The sequence below is a fragment of the Plectropomus leopardus genome, chromosome 11, assembly GCF_026936395.1.
Source record: "Plectropomus leopardus strain MGB_pleo_1.0 chromosome 11, ASM2693639v1, whole genome shotgun sequence".
In the NCBI taxonomy this organism is placed as follows: Eukaryota; Metazoa; Chordata; class Actinopteri; order Perciformes; family Serranidae; genus Plectropomus; species Plectropomus leopardus.
The window spans coordinates 20,130,345-20,150,282 of record NC_142186.1 but is presented as its reverse complement, the minus strand read 5'-3'; the positions used below and the strand labels follow the sequence as shown (position 1 = coordinate 20,150,282).

The 19,938-nt window shown below is 41.5% G+C and overlaps 1 protein-coding gene and 1 long non-coding RNA gene across 3 annotated transcripts in view; one reads left to right on the top strand and one right to left on the bottom strand.

Annotated features, from left to right (window-relative positions):
* The window catches only part of LOC148188249 (uncharacterized), a 158,244-nt gene that overhangs the window by 28,943 nt on the left and 109,363 nt on the right, over nucleotides 1-19,938 (top strand). The gene's annotated exons all lie outside the window — the stretch shown is intronic.
* iglon5 (IgLON family member 5) overlaps nucleotides 1-19,938 on the bottom strand; it is a 118,550-nt gene that overhangs the window by 25,863 nt on the left and 72,749 nt on the right. The window contains exon 2 of the mRNA XM_042490323.2: nucleotides 2,437-2,515. Coding sequence (XP_042346257.1) covers nucleotides 2,437-2,515 — 79 coding nt within the window. The remainder of the gene's footprint in view (nucleotides 1-2,436; nucleotides 2,516-19,938) is intronic.

The following is a 19,938-nucleotide window of genomic DNA, read 5'->3' as shown; positions in this document are numbered from 1 at the left end:
AGTGACACCACAACGCATAAAAGCCTCAGTGCTGAGGAAGTTTGGAAGTCTTCAACAAATAGGCTAAAAGGCACTGGACTCACGTTCAGGTGGACACATGACATGAGGATGAAACCATTCAAAACAGTTTTGAAAATAAAAGAAAAAAACAAAAAAGGAAAAAAAAATGATTAAGATTCTGTTCGTGGCTGGTGGGTTTCTATAAAGTGACAATACTTAAAGAAATCCCACCATAAAAATTCATTATCTGTTTACAAACACTCTGTTAATCTATTTTTAAAATTAATCACTTCTCCACTGATGATGTTGCTACAGGACTGCAGGCCCAAAGGAAATGAGCACCATAATAGCATCAAATGTGCCTCTTCTTAATGGCCCGCATCAAAGCCAACACAACAGCATTGTCTCAAGCATAACACAAGTATTTGTGCCACTTGGGCAAAAGTGATTTTACATGAAAATAGAGTTTATTTATAAAGCTGTTTAGTCTTCTGTTTGTCGGCTATTGGCCATTCAGTGCAGACTAAACTTATACATCTGATTATAAAATATGCCACCACATTTCTAGCTAGAAGCTATAAAGGCTGTGTTTTGTACTGTGAAACTTCCAAAATAATATGTGGAGCACCTTTGCGTATGTTTTAAAGCAGGGGACCTCCAAACACAAGCCTGAGTTGTGACATGGTTAACAAGAGCAAAGCAGGGAAACATATTTCTGCTATGAAAAAATCTCCAATCTTTGTGTTTTTTTTCTTTTGAGTAACTGGACAGTGTTTCATCTTTAAAAATATTCATATAAGACACTCTTGGAGGGAAACGCAGACTTTAGTTGTTCTGATAAAACATGAAGACTTGTGCAACACGTAGAGGAGCCACAAGCAGTGTTGTATGTTTTATGCAGTGTTTTAGTCCCGATCACCATAATAGAGAACAAGGTTGACCAAAACCAGAGTGTATCAAGGCTGAGACAAGTCCTTTGAGGGGTTGAAACAAGTCAAGACCAGGCCAGTGCCAGTCCCACTCTGCAGGACACACTTTCAATAAAATGTGGAACATGCAACCTTAGGCACTCAAACCGATGTGAGAGATTCACATGCCCATAAAAAACACCCAGTGATAACAAATTCATTCCTCTTCATTTACCTATTTTATTGCCATATTGTGTGTGTGTGTGTGTGTGTCTGTCCAGTGTGTGTATATGTAAGGGTGCTGCTGAGAAATGTCTTGATAAAATCATCAAAAGGCGTTGCAGATGTGAATATTATGTGTGGGAAGCGTCCTTTGTTTTCTATGAGCAAACAAATACAGACACGAAGGAGCTGAAGTCCATATAACCATCTTTGTTCATCACTCTTTTTTTGCACAGGCAATTTAGTGATATCCCCACAGTTGTGGTCTTGAAATCGAATTCCAAGTCTTTTTTTTTGCTGAGACTAAGACAAAACTTAGTAAAAATGTGGTTGAGTTCCTTCAAAAGGTGGTCTTGAGCACGATCTCCAGATTGAGAGCAGTCTTGAATAATGTAAGAGTGTTCTGTTATGGTGAATGGCATGAAAGCTGGCGACACTGAAACGGACACAAGAAAAAGACGCTCGTAACGTGACACTGCTGCACAGCTTTGCTGATACCAAACTGCTGCTCAGGAATAGAAGTTGACATTGAAAGCACAAATTTTACCACCCAGGTGCATTCAGGTTAAAGTTTTTTGGTACGAAAACACGCAGATAAATTCTATAGCTTTGACGTCTTCGCAGCGTCAAAGCATCTTCAGGCTCCGTGTCTTGATGACATTATCAGCATCCTGACTCTGATTTCCAGAGTTTCAAGTTCCAGAGACTTGTTGATGTTGACACATATTGATAGAATCGTGTTTGGCTTCGGAATGAAATATGTAATTGAAGTGGAAGGCCCGCTCTTCTTTTAGGAGAAAAAAAAAAGGAACTAAGAGTGGAATTTGTTCACAGATCTGAAGAGGTGTAGGCTTAAAAGTGATGGAAGTAATGTTGACTTGGACTTTTTGGGCTGCTGAATGTACTGCCAAGCCAGGTCACATCCACGCGAGGGGAAAAAAAGCAAGTTGGCTGTTTTTCTGCTTGGTTGGGAGCCGGGGAAAACTGTGATTTCTACTTTATCACTCACAGTTAGGCAGGTGGGGCTGGCAGCAGAGGAGGTCCACCCACCGAGCAGACCTGTGCATCATTATTATCACATCTATGTAAAAGGTGATTGCAGACAGACGGGAGGATGCCAGCGACATCTGTAGCATCATTTAATCAGCTATAAGATAGACAGAACTGGAAAATATGGCACGGTACAGGATGCCTAATTGAAGTTTTGTGACAGAGAATTGGCAATTACATCAAAATGACAGGTGGGGGGAAACACAAACATGTTTTTCATGTAATTAGTAGGTGCAGGTGTAGGATCAAGTGTTACCTCAAAGTGACGCTTTCTCCTTCCAACACTGTAATGTTGTCCGGCAGGTGTCCGAATTCTCCTCCGTGCACGCTGGACGCTGCCAAGAAAAATGAGAGAAGAGACCAATGAGCATCCAATAATGGCACCAGACGCTCCACTGGTGTTCATCAATCTCAGGTTAGGTGCTCAGAAATCGACTACTTCGCCGAATCAGGCTGGGGCGGGGATGTGCTCGGCATCCTGCCTACTTATTTCTGAAGGGAAAGTAATAAATATACTAAACAAAAGAGTCACAACGTCTGCACTGACCCCCATACTTGAATAATGATTTGGTTTTACCCTGCATTCTGGTGGGATGCGCGTTCATTGAACAGCACTGATAATGAGCCAGGGGAAGAGGATTCACGCGGAGCTGCCGGAGCGTGAAATGAAGGGACAGCAACGGTAACAGAAGGGATGCTCATCCTGCCTACCAATACACACACACAGACACACTCGGAGAACAGAGGCACATGCTTACAAAAGCACAAACACCCACAAGAACAGACACACACACTGAGAGCCATTAGCAGAAGTGGAAGTACAAACTTGGCATCTCTGAGATGTGTTTCAGACACTCAGGTGAGAAAATCACTTTAAAACAGTTTGAAGTCCTTTATGTGAACTTGCTTGGACTGCAAACAAAGATAACCAAAGATCTTATATGCTGCCAGTGATATTGCCCACTGAGGCTGGCTGCTCCCTGGTACGAAACCTGGCCCTCTCCATCTAAACTCTGCCAAATAGCAGCATGACACCGGCTACCTCAGCTTGTGCCCCCCCCCCATCTCCAACAATCTCTTTCTCCCTCTGCCTGCAAAATGACCTCAATATCTCCAATAGGCTTTTGCTGTGGTCTAGCCTTGAGGTTTAATAAATGGTGACTTTATGAAACGAAACCGGTGCAGTGTGGAGCTTAGAAGCACCTCAAGGTTTGTTAAATAGCCGCACAAAGTCAAAGACATGTTAAGCATGCTGAGTGAGAATCTGCTGGGAGATAAGACCCAAAATGACGGCAGTGCAGCACTAAACGGACAGGAAATGTTGGGTTTTAAATTAAAGAAAGGGTCTTTGAGGAATCAGGGTTTGATTACAAAGAATAATGAGAGAGGCTTCAGAATTATCATGCACATCATGGATTGCTAATCAAAAGGTTTTCAAACTGCATAGCAAAAAGTCCAGAGATGTGCCAACTACACTAAATAATAATTAATCATCTCTTGAATAAAGACTCATCATGCTCGTACTTTCCTGTGTGAGTTTGTGAAGGTGGTGTGGTTTGGCATATCTGTGTAGATATGCCAAACTAAACATAAGCTTCCTTTGTGATTATGTATTCATGTATTCGTGTGTGCATGATTATATGTGTGCACCAGTGCATGTGTTGCTCATGGTTGAGTTTAAGTAGTTACAGTATTGAGCCGTCTGTTGCTCATTTGTGTGAATGTGTGCATTTGTTTGCTGACATACCGATGCAGAACAAGAAAGGAGGACAAACTAATGACGCCTCAAAAGAAAACTGGCCCTGAAAATCTCCCACTAAAAGCTGTAATCGCATTAATGGGTGCTGCCGCTGCCGCTGCCGCTGCCGCTGTGCTATCTAGGCCGGCCAAGGATCCCAGAACTGGCTCCGTCTCTCTCTCTCTCTCTGCTCTCTGAAACCCTTGGGGAGGGGCGTAACACATTAGCTATTGTGTCCAATGTTCAAAAACTGTCACAAGCTTTCGTTTATCTGTGGTTTTTATACAGAGTGATGTTGCATAGCATTGCTGTGCTCATGCTTCCTGTCTTCGACTGAGACAGTCCTCAGCTCAAGCCCTCAGCTGTTCCATTTCAAGTGCTCTGTACTCTACACACTAGACTTTATTTAGGTTAATTCAATTCAGTTCCAAGGCTTGGGGCTCAGAGACGGGAGTGACATGCTGTCACAAATACACACTACCCCACATACGCAATTACAGACACACACGTAGAGAAAAGACGCTCTCGATCACATAATGTAACCAGTGGGACACACACGCACGCACACATTTTGATTGAATGAATGATGAATGCATATGCCGAATGCTCCAAACAACATTGCGAAGGTTACAAACCAGCGGGGAGCAATTCCCATTTCCCTACTCAATTCCCATTTTCACAGCTCGATTGGCACCTCGCATTCTAAAACCTGTATCACCCTGCCTCCACTCCCAGACGCAGCACAACACGATAACCAGGTCAGCACACTCAGCCTCACATTTCTTCTCACACGCACTGCATCACAGGACCAATCACACATGCACTGATTTCACACACACATATGCAAACACACTCATCGATGAGCCAAACAAGCAGCGTTGACCGAGTTTATTGTGACAACAATCCAAACAAAGATTTACTTAACTTTCCTCGTGGAAATTACAAATGTGACTTGATCTAGATACACAAAGTCGAAATACACACAGAGAAACACACAGTGATATCTTGCACCACTCTTCCTGATTTACACACACACCCACTACTGTTTAACCCCTACTGACCTTTCTCAGTCACTCTGAATGCTCAGTGCACAGTGAAGTGTTGCTTTGACCATGGCATAGGTAGAAGTATTCATTAGAAGTGAAAATGATGTGAAAATCAACAGCTTGTCTAAAACAAACAGGCCCAGCGTGTCTTTGAGAAATGGGAGACAACCTCTGTCCACTGAGACAAAAGCTGGCATTCATGCTTCTCTTTTCACTTTTCTAGCAAAGCATCACGTAAGAAGCTATTGTGTAAAAATATTTGCTTTACAGCTGGACTACGTTGTTTTGGCACCAATTTTGAAAATAGAAAGCAGACCACAATGCATATAACCCAAACCCTCAGGATTGTAAACTGGCTATATGCCTGGAACTGGCTGCTGATTATAGCTAAGTTTGACAATAAACTGAGACAGTCATGAAAACATGCACAGATAATGGAAAGAAAAATCTCTTTTTGTGTTACCATTGCTGTGACTCCACTCTCGAATTTAAACTCCTGATATGATGAGCCAAAGCGACTTGCGAAACGTCTTACAACCTCAAAAATGTAGCCTATACGCGAGGTGCAAAGGTGCATAAGAATAAATCGATTGGGTGTCTTGAATAACAAGACTAAAAGTGTCAAAGCAAGACTGTACTGCAGTGTTTTTTTGTAAAAAGATGCTGTTAATAACAATGTTAAGATGATGTTTAGTATTGTAATGTTCACCATCTTACTTCAACATGTTAGCTTGCTAACATTTGCTACATAGCAGAGGTGGGACCAAGACATTGTTTTGCTGTTAAATCCCGATTCTAGACAGGGAAGTCCTGAATCAAGTCCTATGTCAACACCGATAAGTCCTGAGGCAAGTCCCAAGTCCTAAACTTTGAGTTTTGAGTACTATACATTTTTCATATTGCATTTTTTTGTTGCTGACCACTGTGTATAGTTTTTCTATGCAAATTATATTGATTTTGGTGTCTTTTTTTCTCAACACAACAGTAGTTCTTTATGGTTCTCCCCTGCAGCTTCATTGGATGCTGTCAGATTGGCTCAAACTAAGTGGATCTGGAGAATTAAATGTTGACCTGCTGGAAGTAAACAGTCTTAATTTTAGTTGATTCAGAAAATTAAGGGAATTGAATTGATGTGCAGCATACTAGTACTAGTCAACTTGCAGTAAAGTCATCAATTTGTGACTTGAGACTTACGTGAGTCCAAATTGTCTGACTTGAGTCCTCACCTCTGATGCTTTGCACTTGATAGAAAGTACAACTAAAGCTTATAGAAAAGTCATCAGTGTAGGATATTGGACAAATTAAAAATTTAGCCTGATGATGGCACAAGATGAAGAGTCAGGGGATATTTTACCCATAACCACAAATGTCATGCATGCGCGAGATGAAAAGCTAAGGGATCACTGAGGTCACAAGGATTTGTGCTTTGTGTATCATGGACATCTGTGCCAAAAAGTCATGGAAATATTACATATTTTAGTCTGGACAAAATTGGTGGACTAACTGACCAACATTGCCATGCTGCCAGAGTGATTAGCAGGACAATTTCTTAGTTTGTTGATACTTTTTTGTTTACTATTTTAAAGAAAATTTGTCATTGTCTGATAATGATCACTTGTTTGGTAAAAATTTTAATGCTAGATGAGATTCTGAGTGCTTGATTTTCCGTCAAGAATGCTACACAGCAGTCTTCCGTTGTCAAAATTGGCTAAAGCAATCAAATCAAATTTAACACTATAATGGTTATTGCTTCTACAGATAAAGGAATATGAAGTGCGCATCTGCAGCATCTCATTAATGGGAGAGCAGGGGTGCTGGTCGTAAACATCATCTGGCTGAATGACTGCATGTGTCTCAAACCCTTTGATGTAATCATCGTGATTTATCCCTTTCAGGCAATAAATTCAAATGTTGCTGGCCAAACACAAAAGATCAAACAGAACAATAATGAGCCCAGAGAGCAACCAGCAGTGTGCTGTTTCATGGCCAAAACAGAAGAGTCAGACATCACTTTCAATTCCTGAGCTACTTTTGGCTTTATTGATCCCTATCTCAAATTCTGCTTTTTCTCTGCTCCCTCCTGGGGCTCAGCATGCAGGCCGATGAACTGCACCCACCAGGGGGATTCAGGAGTCTTGCCCATTGACACTCTAGTAACACGGGTGTGCCTGCCAACGGGGAAGCTTAAACCACCGACTACCCTGCAGACTCTAAATGCGGAAATGCAACAGTGTGAATTCCGAAGGAACACTTTTTGTCTTTATTGCTTTAGTGCAATACTTTTCTCAAACAAAAATGGTTTTGTATATGAGAGAGAAAATCCTGAGCTTATATAAAAACACAACCAAGCTGAGAAATGATAAATAACCACCAGTGTAGTTGGTGAGCACTGCATCGGGCCCTGGTGTTGAGGTGGACACGGGCATATTAAATTTCCCTGCTCACTGTTGTTTACAGCAGATACAGTCCGTAATGGCCACTGGTATCTGTTGTCCTTGCTATGACCTGCTGTTTTGGCACACAAAAGGAGCCCACATTTCCATACCATACATGTACAAACACACTTGTACTCTGTCCAAACGACCCCCGTCAAGCTTTTGTCTGCACATGGTATTGAGCCTCGGGTCTAGACTTGTCTGGCATTTTTAAGAGAATAAAATTTTATGGACACGCCTGAGGGATTACACACAGGAAAACATTGGGCCAGCCAACCATTAATTCACCTATACGGGAGGTCTTTGTCAATCAGTTCAGCTGCTGCAATGTACACCCTGCAAAAGCACAGATCTTTTTTTCTCATCTTTGGATAACGCTTTATCTATTGCTGGCCCATAGGAAGGCATTCGCATAATTCCCTCCTCTTGTGGTCCAGTGTTTTTGTCTCTCTACTCTCCTGCATTGTGTCTTTTGCAGCGTTGCAAGGCTGCTTGCTCAGTACCCATGAGACATCTATTATGTGATTTGTATTCTCTTGACTTTTACATGCGCCTGTTTGTAATTGCACTTGCTACTGGCAGACACTTATGAGTAGAGCTCTATTGAGCTGTACAACTTTAGCCTGCGTAGTCCTTGCAAGGCTGTCTTTGTACTGTTCATCTATTTCGCGTTGCCCTTGACGATCAAATAAACACAGAAAGGAGGCAAAGCTACTTCTGAAAGCATGATTGGCGTCAAGACGGATAACAGCGGAGGCTATAATGAAACCCATAACAATAATCCGTTTTAACGGAGGCTGCCGTGGTTTTGAAATTGAAAGGCAAAAGAGAGAGGCATTGCACAAGGTTAGAAGGGAGAGGTGAAAATAGATAGCCAGGGTGAGCTGAGGTCCTAAAGAGAAGAAAGTCACTGAGAACGAGGTAAAGCTGTAGTAGAATATGGAATTACAGGATGTTGTGTAGTAGCAGCAATAGTAGATGTAGTTGTAGCAGCAGTGGTGATAATAATGTGGTGTTGATAGTAGCAGAAAGAGAAGCAGCGGTGAAACGGCAAAGAAAGTGCGAGGACACAGTCTGTAACACGGGGGCAGAGAGCAAAGCAATGGAAAGACACACCCGCATAATTAACACCGGCATGCTGCAGCCAATTAAATATTTACAGAGGCACTTCCCTCCGACACCTTGATGATGAAGAGAGGCAGCCCAAGGATTATCAGATGCCAGGAGCCCAAGGCAGGAGACAAGGGGTTGGGGGTGGAGGATTAAACATTAACTGGCACAGATATCCCTTTCTCTTCCTCGTCTGATCCCATTAACTCTAGACGGCCCAAATCCAACCTCATGTCCACCCCTCTGAAGCCCCATCTTCTTGCCCTCCTCCTCCTTCCCCTCTTCTCCTTCACTCCACTACTCATTCCACTCCCTATTGATGAAATCCCTGACTCCCCTTCTGGCTCCTTCCACCCTCAGCACCACCTGTCAGGGACAGAGCAATGGGAGAGCAGGGAGAGAGTGATGGGCCAGGAGTGAGAAACCACCTGGATGCTGCGCTCAAACAGCACAACAAGATGGATATGCAGGGCGCAATTTCTGGTGAAGCAAAATGAATGTCAGCAGGATTCCACTTGACAGGAAATCTAAGAAATGTCAGAAGTCACGGTGAATGAATTGTTTTGAATCTGCTTGGTAAAGTCATTTTTCCCCTTTCTCAGACCAAATACATTTTTTGTCCTGGTGGAGGAATGTGGTGGAATGAATAAAATGAGTGTCTACGTGACCTGTGGTTGGTTTTGACATTAGCTGCTCTGGTGAGCAGAAGTTATAACAGCCCTGACACACCAAGACGACTGTCAGCCATCGCTTGATGTTGGACTGTCGGTGGGTGTCTGTCGCCTTTGTTTTTGCATTTTTTTCTGCATATTCAGCATGTTGAATTGACTGTGGAGACAGTGGAACAGTGGACAGTGGAGTTCGTAAATAAAAGCACTCTGATTGACAGTTTAGCTAACACAAGTGAGGAAAGCTGTATATGGCTAAAGTCATAAGGCCATGTACGATTATTTGTTTTAGTCATTGAGCTCTTCAGCAGAAATGGTTAGTAATAAATTCTGTAGTTGCTTGTTGGGGCATGATAAATAGCGTTTGTTCATTCAACAGTAGCTCATGTTGTTCATGTGCTAATAGGCTAACAAGCATCTTGAATCCGTCCCGCCAGTCTCCCGGTTTCCCTTTTTGAATTACGAATACAGGATACTGCTGCCTGCTGGTACGGTGAGTTACTGTCTCACACGTCAGCACAGAACATGAGCAACATGAGGCAACTCAACAGTTGACCAACATCGCCACCAACTCTTTGACGATGGTGTGGTGTGTCTGAGCTTTATGGCGTCAGGAGGATCAGTTGGACATTTAGCTGTTTGTCAAGGTCATATATTTAGCTGGCCTTACTGGCCCCCATATTCCAACCATTATGACACACAAAAAACTGCTACCACAGCATGATCTCAGCAGTGAGTCAAAACCATCAACATTTACAGAAAAGCAGGGCATAACCCTCGGGTGTCAAACTTGGCCTTACCAAAGATGTGACATCTGCCCCTTTTTTTATTGTACACATGCTGCATCCACAATTCTGCCTCTGGTTCGCTCTGCCCATCCCTCCCTCTCATCCAGCTTCTCCTCCACTCCCTCCCTCCCACCCGCTAATCCCTCTTCACACATCAATCAATAGAGCACTGCAGAGTGCACGGAGCCATACAGTACTCAATGCAGCAGTTGTACAACTTCAATGGGCAGCCACAGATCTTTACCATTGAATCAAGCGTGGCCGGGTAGAAAAGCCGAGCGTGCTAAAACCAGGGACGAGCCCCACTTCGCTTTCCTTTACCCCCCATTTTCCTTGGACTGACGCCTAAACCCCTTAGCACTCGTGAAATCAATACAGTAGTTAAACTGTTACTTCCTTTCCCAGTGAGTACACACACACACACGTCCGCTTTACACAAGGCCCTGTAGACTCCCCTAAATACACCCTGTGCACTGGTAATTTGACAGATTTGTGGGCAAGTGCTGTCACTGTTTTATAAGAGAAGCTTTAAATACTGATTCACCCCAAGTAGCTCTGCATCTAGCATCGTCTGACAATAACGTACTTTATAAGCAGCAAAAAGGAACAGAATACAAATATCAACATGGTGCCTTCTCTGGCACTCTCTAAGTGTGAGTTGTAAATTCACATTTTAGTGTTATGATAAAAAAACAAGGTAAAGGTACAATGGATGGAGAGGCTGAAATATTTGCAAAAATACCTCATAGAGTGTCTAATGGATACAGTTGGTAGTTATGTGAATGCCAACAAAATGTCATATCCCTTTACGACAAAGCGGGAAAACAAGTATTCATACCATTCTGAAGAGTTGCTATGTGGCTGTCTGCACATCAAACAAACTTAAAGATCCAGAGTTGAAGGGCATTTTTCAACCTGGACTCTATTTTCATGTGTTTGACCGACTAATGGGAGTGACTAATGGGTATAGCATTTTCTTTTAATTGGTGCAGTACTGAGTGAGAGTAGCGGCCAGGCTGTAATGTAATCACTCAAGTGCTTGTTTTTGCCACTGACAGGCTCAGAATGTTATTATTTATGTGTCTGACAAATTGATTGAACGGGTCTCTATAGAGACCAACCTTTATAAAACCTAAGATTTCTTTTGTTCAATCAGAAACAGCCTCAAACTCACCATCATCAAACCCACCAAACTCCATTTATATTAACAGAAATTTTATGATCATAAAACACACTGCATTCAAAGTCAACAGAAACAAGATCAAATCCACAGAAAGCATCTTGGTTCATCTTTCCACTGTTTTATCAATCACCAACTCTGATTTCATTGATATAAACCCTTAAATCACCCAGGTTGATGTGAAAATATGCTGGCTGTAGACACACAAAATTTGCTTTTTTAAATGGAGTCCAGTGAGTTTGGCAAAGACGATTTTGGGCTTTTGCAAAATTATATAACTCTTTTCCAAACAGTGCTAAATTGTTAAGCCTCTGGTGAAACAAGTTGTGAGCCTTGAAAGACCTGTAGTGGTTGAGGCTGCAAATCCCTGCGTGATAACATTATTGCACATCATCAAAACAAAGGCTAATGGCAATTGTAACATTGTGCTATACAATCTTGAAATGTGCATGGAATTCACTAAACATAATGCTAGTCTCTTACATCATTGTGTTAATGGCTGTAGGGTGCTGGTACTATTATTTTAATTCATTATAGCTCAAGTAAATGTAACTGTGTCTCTTATGTAAGTTTAAAAACTGCACTGTCCCAGCATGAATTGGGCAAAGATTTGTTTACCTCCTCACCCACCACACCCCCTAACAATGACTAGACACTGACTGTATCTATTATCACTGTATTGTTGTCCATTCAACCAGACATTATGAAAAGAAAAGTAAAAATCTGTATTATATTAAAAATACTCTTCAGGCTTTTTGATGTTTACATACAAAATTATGTTTACATGCAGTGTCTCCTCCCAAATGCATTTGTATATCCTTGAGGTCTAACAAACTTGTTGATTTAATTTCCCTCCTCGGAGAACATTTGCAAAGACATTTTTCTCATGTTTTTGAAACCTCTGCATTGTTTACATCTCTGTCTGCATGGTAGTAATTTTCTCCTTCCCTGCCTTCGTCTGGTGCATTTCTTGTTGCCATTTCAGCACTGAATGTTTAATATTGTTAAATTGTTGGCAGGGATGTGTTTTGGGTTCATGTGCAAAGACTAGTAATCTACAAAACACAAACACAACAGGGACCCGCTCTTCAAAGCACTGCTCCCTATCGTGAGTAGTGGTCAAAAACTCCACAGGATACCATTAATGGGAATATATTTATGTGATCTGTATCTATAATAACATATGACAATGTGCAAAATCCAACTGAACAACACTTAAAGTAATATTTCAGCTGCTGAAATTAAGATCTTTTCATAAAACTAGTCTGTCTATGCAGTAGAGAGATGCAAATAGTTTTGACATTGGTGCCATATGAACAGAGAACGCAGAGTAAAAGGACTGGGGCCATGGAGGGATTACTGAATGGGTCTACCAAGCACAGGCCTAGGGGCCCAAAGTGCCAGGGGACCACCTTAAACTGCAGTGTTACTTGAAAAGACACTTACCGACCTAGAATAGACTAAAAATTACTGCGAGTAGATGCAAAGGAACTGCAAAGAGACTCATAATAACTACAAAAAATGGCAATACAACCACAAAAAGACACAAAATGACTACAAAGATACACAAAACAACCACAATTTTGCAAAATTACCCCAGTGACACAAAATGACCACAAAGAGACAAAAACACAAACAGATACAAAACTACAACAAAAAATAACATCTCAGCAATTAACACAATGTCCTCAAAGATACAGAAAAGAACTACAAAGAGACACAAAACAACAAAAGATGCATAACGACTAAAGAAAAAAAAGGAAAACAAAAGGCAAAGCCACTACAATGTCTGTGTTTCTTGCTTCTTTGTAGGGAAAGTGGTAGGGCCTTTTGCATATCTGTGCCCAGGGGCCCAATGTCTTATAATTTGGTGATGGCTGTTACATTTGCTTATGCTCAAGAGATAGAAAACCTACAACTACCAGAATGCACTGCACCACAACAGACCAATAAACGCTCCCACTGCGAGATTTAATGTGAGATTCCTGCCTAGAAACAATATGGCAGCTGGCTGATAACAAGGAATCCCATTTTACAACTAAACAGTAAGTTAAAATATGGGTCTAAAAATGTTTCGGGCAATAAATAGGCAATGCAGTAACAGAATTTTGGTTTATATTTGATCAGCCTTGCCTCGTTTTATCAAGTGATCCCAGTTTAGTGCAAGTTTAGATGTGAGAAAAGGACAGCTCTATCAGGATCCTCTTCCATAATTTTCTTGTCCTAACAAGGAAGTACAATCTGTTGTTGGAGTAACGGCACTAGAGCCGGTAAAAATCTGTCATATGACACATTGTGTGGTAAAGTATCCCTTTATCTGACATTCTGGGCTGCATCATTTGTCATTGCCTTCAAAACTGTTACAAATTGCAGTTGCACAAATAAGACAGTTTCCTGGCATTTTCTGAAACTTATGATTCTGTCATTTTTCTTGGGCGGACCAGCTTAATATAGTATAATGTCAAAATAAAAAAAAAAATCCATGTAATAAAACTGTGAATATGCTCTGCTGTTCTGTATTTTCCCTGTTTATAGGAGCTCTTTCAAATGCTGTGAGACTGAACAAACATTTCCAGCCATGCGGTTAAGCTTCCAGCACAGTGGCGAGGCTTACCCTATAGTTTACACTTGAGCCTCTAAGAGGGTACAATAAAAACAGCAATTACCGGGCGATAGTGACAGGAGACAAAGGAGTGTAATAGCATGGGAGCAGTTATTTTCGATAGGACCATTGGCTGTAAAGTGGAGTCAAAAAGAATGAGGCATCAAAAAGTCAGTTGAGTGTTGGGCAGTATGTGTGTGAAATGGACGACGAGGCGATACGAGCTGCCAATGGTCATTTATGACACACTTGAAAAGTAGCACTAATGGGAAAAAAACAGAGTTTGACGAGAGCTTGAGAATTACCGCCGCTGCTGTTCATCTGGACATTAACTTACAGTGAAAGAGCCGAAATCATGCAATTTCCATCAAAGACAAAAGATGATGTGCTGATGATGCATTCAGTGAATTTCCAACAAAATCTCGAGTCAATGTGGAGCTGAATAAAAGATCTCATTTAGCTTTTGTTTAGATATTTTTCTGGGCGCACAATCCTTTACGGCACCACCACTGACTTAGCTTATTAATTCCACCCAACACCATTCATTTCACACTGATAATAACACATTTCTGTGGAAATATGCAAAATATGTAATATACTCAAACAGAGTAATAAGACCAGTTAATTGTGATGAGTGAATGGAGGGAAATTAGCCACTGTCTGAAGCCGCCATGGTAATGAGCAATCTAAAATAAGTCATTCTTTGTCTGCGCCTTTTGCAAACAGCAAAACAAAAAGGAAGAACATTTTGGCTACAGGGGAGCAGCGACATTTTCACATCAACACACTCAATCTCAAAGAATGCACAAATAACTGAGTGCTCTGCTGGAATACGGTGCTTTCGAGAGCACCTGGGTTGCATCTAAGCATTTGTGTGTCCATGTGTGTATATTTTCTGGCATGCGTGTTTGAGTGAACATTTCTAAAGTGTGTCCAGCTCAGCATGCATGTGTGTTTGTTTATGTGTGCGGGTGGGCTGATGTGTTGTTCAGGACCACTGGGCAGCTCGTTCAGGGGTCTCGATACCTGCACCACAGGGGGGTTAGTAAAGGAGTTAGGATGAAAGCATGAGATCCAGGCAGGGAGGAAGGATGGAGGCGCAGGGAGGAGGGAAAGGGAGGAAAAGGAGTCAGGGGAAGGAGGAGGGGGGGTGAGGGCCAGAGCCCAGGAGTAAGGTGCTGTCAGGATAATTCACAGCAGTAGTACTTGCTTGCAAAGAACAAAACAGAATTACCTGAGGGAACAGAAATCAGCTAACACCTGCTTAGGAGGGAGCTCCTGAGGGACGGAATGGGAGAAGGAGGAAAAAAGGAGGGAGGCATGGTGCAGTGCACTAAGACGTTGGCAAGTACAGCAAAGTAAGCATCATTGTGTGTGTGTGTGTGTGTGTGAGAGAGAGAGAGAGAGAGCGAGTGAGCATGAATGTGCATATGTGTATTTGCAAGCTTGTGTAAATCCGTTTGCTGCGTGCGCGTTTGTGAATCTGTGCGCAGTGTTTAAGTGTGTTTTTGTGCATGTGTTTGCATACTTCCGTCTGTTTGTGTGCAGTTGGATTCCGCCTGGCTGTGCCCACAGCCATCCTTACAGCTGTGGATGGGGTTCATTTGCATTCTGAATCGCAGCAGCTCTTGCCATTGTTGCTCGACTGCTGTGACTCGGCACCGCTAGTTTCTGCACACATAGCCGCCTTGCCAGTTATGCTTGGCTACAGCTGTGCTGGAGAGCTTGTGGCAGACATTCAAACCCTCGCCACCAAGCTCAGGGCCTTGGTTTGTAAGTTCGGGGGAGTTTGTTTCACGTCATCTTCCTTTGTGAGCTACCTGGGTTGCTAGGCTCCAGTGTACTCTCCTCCAGCGCATCTTGGAGCGCCCTTCTCTTTCTCTCTGCATCCCTGTCTCACACCAGATGGAAGGTGGATGACACCCTGGCTAGTTTTGGCGCCAGAGGCGTGCTGCCACTGCTCGATTGCAGGAAAGCCCCTACCCGTTCCCTCGACAGCACCATAGCCTCGCTCACATGCTCCCTGGTCTCTCTTTTCATCTTGTTGAGCAAAGATGAAGTTAAAAATAAACCCCGACTTTGAACACAAGTCTCCCTCCCTTTTCACCCTCCAACCCCTTCTTGCTGCCCGGGTGATGACATGCTTTTGGTATTTCTTTGGAGAGGCCGGTGTATTAGAAAAGAGCAATCGATAGAGAGCCCATTTAATCTTTGCAGCTGAGCAGAACTGAGAGGGGTCTTGTGTATGACATGCAGAAAAAAATACTGAGAATCAAGAACAGAGAGATGAGAAAGAAAGGTAAAGGTGAATTAAGGTGTCATAGTGTGTTTGAGGAGGAAACAAGCATGCAGCCAGTTACTTGGGGCGAAGCAAAGCTGTGTGTTTATGTCAGCCCTGGTGGACTGAGTCACTGATGAATCTGCTGGCTCATGTAACTGATGAAGCTGTTTTACCAAAGCCCGGGGCTATCGAGGAGCATGAGGAAATCAGGGGCATAACTAAAGCTGTGATAGAAGTAATGTGTAATTAAATACAGTGCCACTGGCTAATTTGCCTTTCATTTATCACTACACATCAGTTTCTTGGGTGTTTTCTTATTGTGTTTCCTTGCAGAAAGGGTTGTATAATTCACATTGTGGAGGTTATTAATCTTTCCGTGCGCTGTTACAAACATAAACAAATTCCTAAGTAACCATAAGTTATTGGGGTCCGTCTCCTTGGAGCTGTTTGAATTGGATTAATGCTCCTTCATGTGGAGCACTGAAAATGATCTCTGGCTCCCCTCTCCCTCATGTATGAATGAGCTGCAAAACAATTTCACTCCTGTGCCACAAGCACACATAAGCATGTGAAGACTGCAGACATTCCTTATGCATATGCCCACATTTAAAAAATAAAATAAAAGCAGGTATCGTACGCGCCTGCTTTGTCACCTTGACAGTTTTTACTGTCGATAACGGCAGCCCAAAAAACTTGGATGATCATTAAAATTTCAAGTGTCTTACACTTTACAGAATACAATACACTACGGAACAAAGGGGCATCAAGACGTAGCCATCTTCCTGAGACATAAATTGAAATATTAATAATAAAACAAGCACAGCTGCCAGGATGTATTGCAAATGTCAAAGTCTTCGAAAAAAATGAGTGTGTGTGGCAATGAATCTTGCTCAAGCGAAAGCTTATTCGATGCTGTAAGGAATATTTCACCAATAATATAACAAAACTAACAGAAGCTTTATGAAGTGGAAATAGAGATATTCTTTTAAGCTGCATGCTAATGTAGCAAAGATTTTTTCATACAGCCTTAGTTTAACACACTAAAGACTATCAGACAGCTTTCTTAATTTACATGTCATTCATTATTACTATTCAGCAACTGAGCAAGTGTTTGTGTCATAGCGAGATTGCTTTTTAGCACATAATTTCTAACCTTTTTACGAGCTGTCTCATTATCTTTACTCACTCCGTACTGCATCGGCACCAACTTCATCTGCAAATGACCCGACAAAACATTAGCCAGATGTTTATTCTCTACATTTGCAAGAGTCTGGGAAAAGACTGAAATCAACCCCCTGAGATTTAGGTTAACCTCCAGCAAGACATGATTGTGCCTGACTCATGCATTCAGGCCCTGATTGAGAAGAAAAAAAAAAATTTTGAACAAAGAGAAGATGGAGAAGATTACCTGAATATTTTCAAGGAAAAATCTTCACTCGGATTCTTTTACACTCTTACGTAACTTATCAATCTGTGATGTTCAGTGTGTTCCAGGAGTTATTTTGCCATGAAGTAATTTACTTTTTTGTGTGTGTGTGTGTGTGTGTGTGTGTGTGTGTGTGTGTGTGTGTGTGTGTGTGTGTACCCAATTTGACTCAGTCTGCCTCATCTGCTTCTATTAAAGCTAGAGATTTCATGTGCTTCCTAGAATTGCACTGTTAGAGCAGAGTGAGATGTCAGCTGGAGAAATAATGACTCGCAATACAAAATGTCCTTAAATTGTAACATTTTTTAAACCTTCTTTGCATTTTGTTCTACTGAAGCTACCTTCAGCTGAGAAAAATTGGTATCTTTGTCCAGTCTACACTGAGTTTCCCCCTTTAAAATAGTTTGGCCCTAGGGCAAATTGGTGAATCAAAAATACAAACCCTCCTGCCTCTATGTTTCTGATGAACAGAAACCAACACTGTTGCTTTTGTACACTGCATCACTGCTAACAACCTTGAGTGATGCCTCATCATCTACATTTGGCTGGTTATCTGAGTTAGTTTTTTTATTTATTTTTTAAAGAATCATTCTAAATGAGTATAATGAGTTTTTTTCAGTATTTTCCTTGAGCAGGAAGATTTAAGAGGCTGTCAGGAACATGAAGCAATAAAAAAGGAGAACAGTCATTTCTGTTGGTTAGACCTTTTCTGACCTCACAACTCTTGAGAAGACTTTACCTCCTGCAGCAGTTGTTAACTGCACTTTCATCAGAGGGACTTTTTCTCAGTTAAAGTCATTTATGCACTGAGGTACAATGTCAGAATTGAAATTAATGTTGATGTTTTCCTTACTCTGCTCCTTCCTTGTTTATCTCTACGTAGCAGCGTTGTAGTACTTGAGATTGTTGGTCTTCTTGAGACTGGTCGTTAAAATCAATATTTACTATATAAGTGTAACCGTGGTTAGTGTACACATTGTATTTTTGGGGTTATTTTAGCAGGAATCATTCCATGTTATCATTTTGGACTTACTAAGTTATTTTGAATTGTTACATATAGTAATTATTCATTTCTCAGTAATATCACTAGGACTTTTTAAAAAAATCTCTATTCTTTTCCGTATCTTTAGGTTGCTGTTTAATGTCCCCCTAGCCTCAAGTGAGAGTAAGAGTAACATTAGTTACTACCTGCTGCTGTCTGCAGAGACAGGTGTGAGTGTAACAAACTCAGGTTGATATGTGCTGGAGTTGGTGAACAGAGTAGCTGGATGTCCTCTGTCTTGCCTTGTTGGTGTTAATTAAATAAGATTAAAACAAAAGAAGTTGTATCCCGCTCATTACCCCCATGCCAGTAGGACTGGAGAGAGCTACCAAACAAGAAATAGGGATTACGCCGATATTAAAATATTATTAAAAATTGCAAGCAAGTTGTGTTCAACGGCTAGTTAATCACTTAATTAACTTTTAATACTTTTTAAAACCCTGCAGACACCCTGTAATAATATTCCCAACAGCCTCAGCTACACTTTGTGTTTAGTGCTTATTAGCAAATGTTAGCTTGCTATCACGCTTAAGTAAACATGGAAATCATCAAACCTTTGATTGGGCTTTGATTGAATCTACTTTGTCCTTTTCACTTGTGACATGGTTTGGTAACCTCTCTCTGAGGAACAAAATCTCTCTAACCCAAATCGTCAAATTGGCTAGTAAGCTTATAGGTGAGTCTTAGCTCAACCTGTCAGCTCTTTACTCATCACAGCTGCAGCGTAAGTCAGCTCAATTCCTCAGGACTGTTCCCATCCCTTAAATAGTGAATTCCAGCTTCTTCAGTCTGGCTTTTGGTTTGCCTCTAGGTGCAGAACAAAACAATACTGAAATACTTTAGTATCTGCAGCTGTTGCACTACTGAACAAAGCGAGCGCAAGACGATGCACTCGGCACTTTAAGCTTTGGAGTGAGTCGATGAGTGTGTGTATGTAAAGGCACTTGATGACATAGGAGTTTCTTGTATTTTGATACTATTTTAATACTAGATGATACTTGTTTCAATGGATTTTATTTCAGTTTCCTTTAAATCCATATTGCTGTGATGTCTTGTTCTGGAACGCTGAATTATGCCATCTACATGGCAAATTTACCGTTGGGTACTAATAAAGAAACCTTGAACCTGCTAAACAAAGGCATTTAAAGAAGTATTTCACTGCTGGAAAGATGGTCTTTTAGAAAAACAAACAAATAAACACACTATGCGGTAGAAAGCCAAAAATACTGGTGCTACATGACTAGAGAAAACAGAATAAGGATGGCTAACCTAGTTAACTACAACTACCAAATTACACTGTACTACACCGGACCAATAAACACTCCGGCGTAGGGGCTTATCTGTTTTCCCTAGAAAACAATATGGCTTTAAAACTGATACAAAACTATTTCTAATTACAGATAAACAGTTAGCTAAAATATGTTTCTGAGGGCATCTTAGTT